Source organism: Podarcis tiliguerta (genome assembly GCF_965153285.1).
Source record: "Podarcis tiliguerta genome assembly, chromosome: 2".
Classification (NCBI taxonomy): domain Eukaryota; kingdom Metazoa; phylum Chordata; class Lepidosauria; order Squamata; family Lacertidae; genus Podarcis; species Podarcis tiliguerta.
The window spans coordinates 51,792,489-51,804,601 of NC_139535.1; the positions used below are offsets into that span (position 1 = coordinate 51,792,489).

A 12,113-nucleotide genomic window follows, 5' to 3' on the forward strand; every position below is an offset into this window, starting at 1 on the left:
GTGGCAATTTTGGAATAAATAATACCTTAAGGGAGCCATAGCACCACAGGTTTCATAGCACTATATTGGGTACTGAAACATGCCAATGGTTATATAATGGCAGCCTTATAACACAAAGTGTTTCCCAGCATCATGAATGCCAATGCCCTATAGTTCTCAAAAGCCAAATTCTGGTTATTTTTATGTCTATTCATATCCTGCCTTTTTCCCTGACAGGGACTCGTACCTGTTAAGTTTTAAAAATCTGGCAAAATGGCCGCTTCAGAATTTTGGAAAGACATTTAAAGTGACATATTTGAAAAAGGGACTTTTTCTTCAGGGGAGGAAAAAGGTTACTGAAGTGCAGCCAGGTTTGCTTACCTCAGCATTCAAATTGTTTACAAAAATCAGCAAGCCACTGCTTTGCAAGTACTGTGCTGCCATATAAGGCCTCAGCTCAACACATTTAACTCATTCTTCAACTGAAAATAATAATATACAGTACAGGGCTATTTTTTTTAATAAAAGCTCATGACACATTAAAAAAAAGCAATAAATCAATAAAATAACTGAAAACAGAGAGCACTAAAAGGAATAATAAGCAGAATACAAAATATGACGGAGGTAACTGGGCAAATTATTGATGTATTTTGGGTACCACATACTGATACAGTGTTGAATGTACAGAAATGGCGATTGGCAACTGTGTTCTGCAGGTCACTTCCGACATGTGAGAATTAGCACTCCTGCATTTTAATACACAATGGCTCTTGTCTTTGACCTTCCCCTGGTACCAATTAACATGAGCAACTGCATATATGAAACTTACTTGATAACACATCATGGTGAAGGATCTTTACCCTGTCCTGCAGATGTAACCTTTTAGAGAAGAGATCATACATGAGATACAGATCATCTTTTAATGTAACAATTGAAAATGGCATTAAAACCCATCACATACAATCTAATGAAGAAAACCATTGCAACAATCAACAGCACAGTTTTTCAGTCTGAAAACTGTGAAGTAATTATTATGGTTCTCTTTGGCACAAGCTCAAAAGAAAAAAAGAGAGAGATGTTATTAGTGTAACCATCAATTATGCAAAACTTTGATTAAGCAAGGAATTTTGCACTCCTCACTGCAGTCCTCCTCTGTAGGAAGTCATTAGAAAACTAAAGACTATCAGTCTCCGTGGCTGGCAATTACCGTATTTTTCGCCCTATAGGACGCACTTTTTCCCCTTCAAAAATGAAGGGGAAATGTGTGTGCGTCCTATGGGGCGAATGCAGGCTTTCGCTGAAGCCTGGAGAGCGAGAGGCATTGGTGCGCACCAACCCCCTCGCTCTCCAGGCTTCAGGAGAGCCCCACCGCCAGCCCCACAAGCTCAGGGGACAGCGGGGAGGCGGAACGCCGCCATTCCGCTGTCCCCCGACCTGGTTTGGAGGCTGGCGGCGGGGAGAAGCCCTCAGCCCTGCATGCTCCCAGAGCGGGCTTCGCACAGCTCTCCGCAAGCTGTGGGAGCCCGGCGCAACTTCACGCTGGCCTCCAAAGGCTTGCGGAGAGCTGCCTGTTCTGGGGGCTGGGGTGGGGGAAGCTCGGACTTCCCCCTCCCCAGCCCTGTGCCTGGGGGTGGGGGGAAATAATTCCCCCCCCTTTATCCCCCCCCCCAAATCTAGGTGCGTCCTATGGGCCGGTGCGTCCTATAGGGCGAAAAATACGGTACCTTCTTCCTCCCCATCTCCTTTCCAACATCATAATATACCGCTAAATCACCAAGTTTAGCTGGCGATATATTATGATGTTAGAAAGCAGAAATCGCCACACCCTGGCTGCTGCTGTGATATGTTCAACACCACCGTGTGTCTGCAACATTGCTATAGTGGGGTTTGTATATATTGTATATATTGTTTATAGTGGGGCATAGAAGCGGTTGTGGAGAAGGTGACCATGGGTTGAGTAAATGGCCTCAGAGACCAAATTAGGACCCCTGCCAGCCAAATTTAACCACAGAAATGTTTGCCCACGTCTGCCATTGAAGATGGGCAAAACAGAAATGTGATTAAACAAAACGAAATTTTGCAGCTGTATAACATTCTGCAGAATAGTTATTACGTAAGTGGAAGCTCAGAGAACAGTTGCTTGACAAGACCTTACGTGGGTAAGCAACAACAGTTGGTGGTGGAATTTAGGAACTGAAAGAAAGGGATGCCAAGTCCCATGGCTCTGGCCGAGTTTCTCAGTACAGGGATCATAAGCACATGGCAAATCCTGACTAGGAATAAAGGGCCCCCTAAAAAGAAAAGAAAATCCACCTGTTTGCAATCACATGCCTTTGGGAGATATGGGTGTGGGACTCATTAACAGGGAATGGGTCTTACCCAAGATTTGCCCACAGGGGAGCAGGCCTTGACAGCCTCTCAAGATTAAAATGTAAAAATGAAAGGTGAATTTGCAAAGCTCCATGTTTGCTTCCTACTCGCATCTCCTTATCAGATTCTCCAGCACCAGCAGATCGGGAGATAGTTCACCTGACATAACATCTAGAAGTCTGAAAATCCTGTGGCTGGTGCCTCTTTCACCAGCAGCCTGTAAGAAAAAAGCCACGTGTGGGAAACAGGTGGCTCTGCTCTGCTACAGGCAGCTCATATCTACTCTGTGGGCTAATTTAGACCCACAAGATTCAGTGGTGGTGTTCATTTTCTCAGGGCTATTATCCCGAGACAACAAAATGTGTATACAAACTAAGGACACGTGCTTTAGCCGCCTCAACTTATACTGCAGATCACCATTCCTCCCCAAAGTGAAAGTAGAGTAAACAGAGAACCAGGATGGGTGACTCTTTTTCAACTCATTTCTGGGTTGGCCTGATTTACCAGTTCAATGAACAAAAATGACTCAGAATCTGAAAACACCATTCAAAGACTATGCAAACAAATCTGTAGTCCTTTAGGACTCATTTACTCCACCAAATATTACTAATAGTCTTGGTTAGCAAAACTATTTGCAGAGGGCATATCTTTTCTAGAAATAATCTACAGTAGGATAAGAGAGTCCCTTCTGATAATTAACTCATCAACAGGCTGCAGTCCTCTCTATTACTGCAAGCGCTCCTGGATGACACTGATTATTTGGATCCACTTCAGTCTTGGTTTAGGCCTGGTTTCGGGACTGAATCAGTCTTGGTCACCCTGATGGATGACCTGTATCGGGAAAGTGGCAGGGGAAGTGCAACCCTGTTACTCTTACTTGATCACTCAGCAGCTTTTGATATCATTGAATATGGTCTCTTCCTAGATTAACTGTGTGGGATGCAGTCTGGAGGCACTGGACTACAGTGGTTCTGTTCCTACCTGCCCGGTCACCTGTCTAATTGTCTTCTTCAAGCATGCAAGTAGGGAAGCAATGGAGCAGAACCCTCCACTTGCCCTGTCTGGGGCAGATGAGAGCCCAAAAACATCTGGAATGCCATTGGCTCCCTACCACTGCTCTAGGAAATTGTGCAGACTGGGTCAGAGGTAGAGGGCAAGTGAATAGATGGTGGCGAGGAGCTGACAGGCCCCCCAAGACTTACAACTTGCACCAATAGCTGTGACATGCCTAGCTGGGCATATTCAATCTCAAGGATGAGAGAGAAAGCTGTCTCCATTACTGAAGAAGAGGGGCTGTGCTCTTCTCCAACCACTCACCCCTGATCTGATCCCTTGAATTTTCTTTTGTGAAGACTTGCAAATAATAGCCAAAGTGGGAAGGGCACCTTTTTAGAGGGCAAAAATGCTTGTGACTAGCTCACCAATAATTGGAGCAGAATGTGGTGGCCTAAAAGAGGCCCAGCAGTCTAACTCAGAATATCAGAGATTCCACCAGCAAGCTGCAATTTTCATGATCTTAAACTAAACTAATGCAACTGTCTCCTGCTCACATGTTAGTTGGTTCAACTTTTCCCCAACTCTGCTGCCATTCTGAATGGATCCCTCTCCCCCCCACCCGCACCAGCACAGCAGAAAAGTAGTCATGCTTGTTAATCAGAAATTCACAGGTATCAAAATACTCCTCCTGTGAGATAGCTCTACTGTGTTGCACCCATTGTTATCTACTGATATTACAACACAATCTCTGAATTACTGTGTAAACATCCCAGATGGGTCTGGGTGCTACAGAAAGGGGAATAAAGTAAAGTCTCTAGCTGTCAGAAGAGAACAAAGCCATAATTAAGAAAGGGTAACGCTTATGAAATAAAAGGAAGGCATATGTTTATTGTTCCTTTCTTCACTCTTCACTCTGGTGATATGTAGTAATTAATGTAACTTCATCATGATGATAGAGCAAGCCCATGTCTTATATTGTAAAGCTTGTTTATATTTAAAAAGCTGGGTAAAATTAATGTATGAATAAGAATAAGAATAAGAATTTGTATACTGCTCTTCATCCGAAGAGCACATGGTGGTTCACAACATAAAAATACAAAATGAGAACACAAAATACATAAATAAAACAAAAACAAAAGAATAACCCACCTCCCACAATCAGATTTGTAGAATGATGATCAGCCAAAGGCCTGGTTATAGAGAAATGTTTTTGCCTGGCACCTAAAGATATGTAATGAAGGTACCAGGTGAACCTCCCTGGGGAGAGCATTCCACAGAAGGGGAGCCACTGCAGAAAAGGCCTGGACCTCTCATGGAGAAGACACACAAAGAAGGACCTTAAGGACGCCTCTCCCTGTATAAACCATGACAGATTCTGCGTCCATCATCTGAGGCCCTTTTTCATGCGCTCATGTCCCCCTCTGCGGAGGGGGAAAGGTGCTGAACGCCTAAATTTCAACAGAAAGTAATCTGACCACCGTGACAAGGGGCTGATGTCAATATCATTCACTTTCAGATCACCCTTTTTCTGCTCAGTTGAGAGAATAAGGTCCAGAGTGTGGCTTGCCTTATGTGTTGGTCCAATGACATGTTGGGACAGCTCCATGATAATCATGGCAGCAATGATGTCCTGAGCCAGTTGCCTAGGCACGAATGTTGAAGTCTTCCAAAACCAGTGGTCTTGGGAGTCTCCAACACCGCTTCCAAGACCAATTCTGTCAGCTCAGGCAAGGAAACTCCTGGGCAATGGTGGTAAACTAGCAGAATCTCTAATCTGTCCTGACTGCCCAATGCCAGGAACTCAATTCTAGTCCCCCCAAACTGACAAAGAGAGAGGAGATTTCTATAGATGACAGCAACTTGCCCTCCCTGTCCCTCAGGTCTGCCCTGATGCTTGAGTACCCAGGTGGGCACAGCTGGGTGGGACGAACTCCATCTTGCTCACCCACCCAGGTCTCAGTGATACAGACCAGATCAGCCTCCTCATCCATGATCAGACCATGGATGAGAGGGGACTTACTCAGAGAACCCCTGGCATTCATCAATAGAGTCAAGGGCTGACTGATAGGACAACTGCAACCTGCCAGGCTGGAGAAGGGGCTGGCACATGGTAGCCACTAACAGCCTGTGGCATTTGCCCTTTACCTGGCCTGCCCTCCTACCCTGAATCACTGTGATTGGGGTTGCCCCTGTTATTCCCCGCTCTTCTCTTCCTAGGCATGTCTTACTCCCTTATTTTAAAAACAACGAAACCCCCAAATTTAAAAGGTAAAAACCAGTTAAAAACAATTTAAAACATTGTAAACAACTGGGGCAACACCAACAGCAACAAAATCCAGTAAGCTATACCCCAACCCAAGAGTCTGTTCAGCTACCTCAGCTTTTGTAGCTGGAGTCAGTCAGGGAGCAGGTTCTCACAGCCAAGATCTTAATCTTGTCTTATTTTTTTAAAAAAATCTGATCGAGTTACTCCAGTAATTATAGGTTGGTTGTATGATAGTTGATTTAGTAATGCTTTCTAATATACAAGCGCAATAGCACTTGGAGAGTTATGGCAGAGCTGTTTACGCTGCATCCCACGGTTTTAAATCCTGACCATTAAAAATGTTTGTTTATACAACCCAGATGCTTTGTTTAAACTGCCTGAAATTAGGAACAGAGCACCAGTAAACTGACCAAATGTCAGACACATTGGTAAAGAAATAGAAAATGTTGGCTATTAGTATATACCTTGCTGCATTTTCCCTGGCGAGATTCACAGCAGCTTGTGATTTATCTGTGGCAATGACTCTGCTCTAAGAAAGAAAGGGAACAAGAACAACAGAAGCAAACATGAAATAATTTCTTGGGCACAGCTGGTAAAAAAAATGCCATTTGGAGCATCTGAGATGAGCAAGGCCAGTGTAATGCTTTGGAACCGAGCTCTTTCTAAGCCCCCATCTGCACTATATATTCAAAGCAGTTTCATACTACTTTTATATGGCTTCTCCCAAAGAATCCTGGGAAGTGTAGTTTATTGGACATGCCGAGAGCTGGTAGGAGATCCCCTATTCCCCTCACAGAGCTACAATTCCAAGAGTTGCCTGCAAAGAGGGAATGATTGTTAAACCACTCTGGGAATTCCTGAGCCAAGCCAGGTACGAGACTGCTGGTGCAAAAAATAAATGAATGAATGAATGTGATGTTTGTTCTTGACTTACAGACCTCAGGTGGCAAACTTTTGGAAGCAGTGGCAGGTCTCTCAACATTATTGTCATAAATGAAAATTTCACTCACATGAGGCAGCTTCTTCAGAAGACTCAGAGCAATCGCCCCTGAGCCACAGCCAACCTCCAGGATCACAAGCCCACTGTTCTCTGGAGATAGCTGGGGATGCTTGCAGTTTGCTGAGGTCGATCGCTTCCTGCATTCTTCATCCACAATAAGGGAGACCAGTTCCTAGCAGGTAAGAAGCAGGTTCTGTGATGAGTCCACAGAAGTCTGACCCTAATTTCTCAGTTTACTGTCCGAATACAGAGCTTTCTGTATGATATTGTAAAATTAGCTGGTGTGTTGAGGCATGTACTGAACACAATATATTATATATTATAAAGCCAAGTGCTGTAAAAAGGGTCCTCGTTTATTTCTTTAAAAAGGATGCTGTAGTAAAGTTAGTGTTTGCTTAGAAGCTGTTCTTTGGTCAGGCAACGAGAGTGAGGCCTTGTGGGAGACCAACGAGCCACAAGGACCATGGGAAATGAGTTTTGTCCCTTTAACCCCAGACCAGCAGGCTCTCAGGGTTTTGAAAGGTTTATTATGGGAAAGGAAACCCCTGATTTAATGGAAGGTTTGACACCTGGGTCCGAAGTTATGTGCATTCCCTCAGTGGTGTTATCTGCCCTTGATTGCCTGGGAATGTGCATCTGCATAGGCTCCACGGAAAGGGAGGAAACCCCTTTGATTTAGGCTCTGGGTTCTTAATTGGTCCAGCTGCCAGAAGTTAGATTGATTAGCCCGCAAGCTGGTCATTGGAGAGTTTTGAAAATAATCAAGAGTTATGATTGGTTTTGGGGGTTCCGACGCCACGTGCAAATTGGGAATAAAAGGTCTTGGGAATGGCTGAGAAAGTGCGCTCTGCAATCCGCAAATCGCCCGGCTGCTGATGCTCCACCTAAGTAGCTGTCCTTTCGTCCTTTGTGATGGAGGATTGTGAAAACCTCTGAATGCGGATCATTGAAAGGACTCTAACTATTCTATCTGTGTCTTAGTCGTGAGTACAGTGGTACCCCGCAAGATGAATGCCTCGGAAGACGAAAAACTCACTAGACGAAAGGGTTTTTCGTTTTCTGAGGTGCTTCACAAGACGGATTTTCCTAAGGGCTTGCTTCGCTAGATGAAACGGCCCTGCCTCTCGTGTCATGGCGACGGTCACTGCACGCACGCACGCTCGCTTCCCCGCTCCTCCGGCTCCCTCCCACCTTCCGGCTGACGGCTCCTCCGGCTCCCTCCCACCTTCCGGTTAGTGCCTCGCACCGCTGCCCACCCCACCTCGCGCGCTCGCCTCAGAGAACCGTTGCCGCCAGCGCCTCTCTCTCCCTGGAGTCGCGCTCCTGAGCCCCGCCGCCCTCCAGCAGCCGCGTCGCACGGTGGCCACAACGCGTGGGTGAGTCTGAGGTACCGGCTGTGGCAGCTGTCCTGCTTCTCCCCGCCCCTCCCCGCCGTTGTCAGTGTTTAAATGCAGTGGTGCTTCGCAAGACGGAAAAACTCGCACAACGAAAAAACTCGCACAACGAATTAATTTCGTCTTGTGAGGCACCACTGTATGTAAGTCAGTTAGATTTCACAATGTTCTTGTTTTCTTGCTTGTAACTTACCAAAGATGTGCCTGCTTTTTTAGCACGTTTCCTTATGTTCTTTTAAAATAAATTTTAAGAAAGAAACTGTTTTAATTTGTGTGCCTTTCTGGGGGAAAAGCTAATTCCTAGCCTTACGCTTGGTTGTGCTCTACCGTAGAATTTCTGTCTGCAAGTCAGAAATTGGAGTGGGGGTAACCAGCAATAACGGGGCACAGCCTTCTCCCTGGGTTGTGGCTCTGGGTTCCCCGGAACAAAGGGAGTGGTGGCAGCTTTACCGGTTCTATTTTGTCCTGTTTCTGTAAAACGTAAACGTGTCTGCCAGCCCTGCTCAAGAAACCTGGTCTGGCCGGAGAGCAAAGACAGGTGAGGGAGGGGCGAGCGGCTGGAGGCAGTTTACCACAGATGCCTAGGAACCCTTAATAACATTAGCACAATAGTTTTGTATGCAGTGAAAACCTGTACAAAACCCCTTCATCATGCAGAAACAAAGCCTGTAAGAACAACACAAATGCTCCAAAGTGCAAAGGCAAAAAAATGATAAGGCTTTAATAATGTTGAGTTATTGTTAGTATTTTTGTTGTGTTCATTAATGCCTGCATTAGTGTGCAATGGAGACTTTTCAGAAGGGCAGCTTACTTCATCTGCGTGGCTTTAGACCAAAAAGTTTTCCCCAGGAGAGACGCCTGTTTGCCTGTTACACCTGTGTATTTGCATACCTCCTCCTCTGGAAATTGAGCAACCAGAAAGTGGGCCATAATAGTACATCTGAGGCTACAGAAGCCTAGAAGGAATCCCATCTGTCTCTTCCAGTTTTCTCCCACGTGTTTGCAGCATGGCTGGTTGCTGTGGGAACTATTAGGATGTTGAAAACTGGTAATGAAATGTAGAAATTGGGGCAGAGGAGTCCTTCAGGGTTTGCTGCAAAACAATTACCCGTGGGGAGTGGGTGACTAGAGAGATTCACACTGACATGGGGGAAAGGGAGGGATGATGCTCAGCATAGGACTCTTAGCCTGCAGGTTGCTCAATTCTATGAATGCTCTAGGACTCTAGCTCCCATGAGCCCCACCTTGTCCAAAACATCTGGAGGGCAGCAGGTTGGTGAAGGCTGTTTTAGGAGGCCCTCAATGCCTGAGGCTATGTTCATATGCATTCCAGAATTAAATTAATTTTCCTAATCTAAAAGTGAGAATAATGGCTTATGTACAAAGCAAGGGGAGAGGGGGACAGATGACAGCATGCAACAAGAAACTCATCTTGGGCTACATTCTCACAAATGCAAAGCTGTAGTGGTGAAAAGAAAAGGATTAGTGTTTTTGGTGTAGGAGAGTTTCCACCTTTTCCCCCCTTCACAAGCAGCATATGCTCACGCACAGAATATTCTTAGAGCTCCCACAAGAAGCCCGGAGATTACACAGAAACTCAGGAAACACAGGTCTCTAGTACTCTCTACTTTCATTTGTTTTGCTCTCTCTTTTTCAACTAAGAGATGGGAATTGTGCTGCCGGCAGCGGTCATAAAAGGAGCACTTCCACGAATTTGCAGGTGAGGTTTGTACCCATACTTAGAAAGCTTTGTCAGCAAAAGCACCCTTGAACGTGCTGGCTTTCTGGTACTTTGCAGCAATGTGTGTTGTACATACAAAGGCCTCAGCACTTCAGGAAAAATGTCAAGCACCAGGATGGAATGCTGAGACGTATAACATGAGCATACAATACAGGAGCTTATATTCACGGTGGTGTTTATATAACAGTTGCATAAGGAAGGGCCCTGCTTCCGCCCTTTTCCTTGTTAGCTTACCGCCTTAAGGGTCAAAATTCCATATAAACAGAGGCAGATCCATGCAAACCTGGATCTGTGCCCAGTATAAAAGGGGTGGGAGAAAAAGGAGCACAGGGGGAAAGAAGACTGCTAGATCTTCCACACTAGCCCTAAATGTCTTTAGGGACCCCTGACCATTAGGTCCAGTAATGACCGACTCTGGGGTTGCGCGCTCATCTCGCTTTATTGGCCGAGGGAGCCAGCGTACAGCTTCCGGGTCATGTGGCCAGCATGACTAAGCCGCTTCTGGCGAACCAGAGCAGAGCACGGAAACGCCGTTTACCTTCCCGCAGGAGCAGTACCTATTTATCTACTTGCACTTTGACATGCTTTTGAACTGCTGGTTGGCAGGAGCAGGGACCGAGCAATGGGAGCTCACCCCGTCATGGGGATTCGAACTGCCGACCTTCTGATCGGCAAGGCTCTGTGGTTTAACCCACAGCACCACCCGCATCCTGCCCATGTCTTAAACCTCCCATAGTTTGTCCTCCCAGAGGCTTTCCTCATCAGTTGGCTCTTGGGTTGGCTTATATGTGCTCGACATAGAGCCAGGCCTGCCATCACCATGCCTAGTTTCATCCTTAACCAATGGGCCGGTGAATGCCATTAATTTATGGGTATTTAAGAGAGTGGGTTTAACTGGATTACCCATTCAGGGTGTAGGGTATTTTGATTCACATTGCGCTGAATTTAGTGGGACTTCCGACTAGGTAAATGCAGACAGGACGCTAGAACTTGTGGACATCCAATGAAGCTGAACGTCGGAGGAATTCAGGACGTATCAAAGAAACTACTTCTTCGCATGGCACATTGTTAAACTATGGAACTCACTCCCATAGGAGGCAGTGATGGCTTTGAAATTCATGGGGCACAAGGCTATCAATAGCTACCAGCCACAATGACTATGTTCTACCTTTGCTCTTAGAGCCAATGGGCCTCTGAATATTAGTTGCTGGTACAGACACACCATCTTGAATTTGAACCACTATATGCACCCTGGCATATTAGTAATTCTGAATTATAATTTTTTCTAGGAAAAGCTAAATCTTGCTGCATCATTATCTCAGAAACTGGTTACTCTCACTATCTCCATTAAAGGCTCCCCTTCCACATTTTTTTTTAAAAAAGCAGACTGCATCATATTTCTACTAGGGTGCAAATGGATCAATGTCAGAGATGCAGCATTTATCAAGAAATACTACTACTGCTACAACTAAAACTATGCTGGTAATCCCAGGAGAACAAGGAGCTAGCGTAGGGCAAAATGTTCCAAGATTAGAAAAATTATGAGGTTAGAGGAATCAGTAGCACATTGGTCACAGTTTCTTCCATGTTGTCTGCAGCCTTTTCCACATGGCATGCTAAAACACTGAAGAGGCATCTGACCTAGTTTCATGTATACCCCGCAGCAACTGGATAGATGAGTCATCAGCGTGGTGGTAACAGACTCGACCTATGGGAATATCACAATGCACGTAACTGCTTAAGAGCACTACCTACTAGTCATCCACTATGAGCACATCCCACATGCTAGACACCCTGCCAGTCTGAGTCACTGGCACAGGTTACGAAAAGCAGTTTGAGGATTTTAGTACCTCTTTCCTAGAACTGGAGGCTGAGCAAAAGCATTTCAAAATGAAACCTCCCTCCCTCCCTCTCTTCCGGCCTTGAAAACAGCAGCACCAGCTTTTTCAACAGCTTTGCTCTGGTATATATTGAACTATCATTGGGAGAGACATTGAGGGAAGGGCAGGGGAGAGAGAGAGATAAAAAAAAGAGGACTACTTGGTTTTCATTTGCTTTAAACGATGATCAAGAAAAACAACAGCATAAAATGCTGTAAGAGGAATGGGGCAGGATGCTGCTATAATAAAACAACAACAACAACAACAACTTCTTCTTCTTACAGTGGTACCTCAGGTTAAGTACATCAGCAAATTTATCAACAAATTTAAAGTGCTGGTTTGGGCCTTCAAAGCCTTTAAGACTTAAAATTGCTTGTGACCAGCAGGGCCCTATCTTCTTTCAGATAAACCTCCTTGGTTAAAACTATTCAGTGTGTGGAACAATATGTAAGAAAAGCCCAGTGATCAATTTCCTTCCTCTAAAGAA

General features: G+C 45.3%; 1 protein-coding gene across 2 annotated transcripts in view; it reads right to left on the reverse strand.

The window, feature by feature from the left end:
• The window catches only part of HEMK1 (HemK methyltransferase 1, mitochondrial release factors N(5)-glutamine), a 54,324-nt gene that overhangs the window by 16,334 nt on the left and 25,877 nt on the right, over nt 1-12,113 (reverse strand). For both annotated transcript variants that reach the window (XR_014508536.1, XM_083429518.1), the window contains exons 5-7: nt 6,622-6,783; nt 6,076-6,140; nt 809-858 (exon numbers count right to left, since the gene is read on the reverse strand). Coding sequence is in view for 1 of the 2 variants with exons in the window: in XM_083429518.1 (XP_083285644.1) it covers nt 809-858; nt 6,076-6,140; nt 6,622-6,783 (277 nt within the window). In the remaining variant the exon portion in view is untranslated. The remainder of the gene's footprint in view (nt 1-808; nt 859-6,075; nt 6,141-6,621; nt 6,784-12,113) is intronic.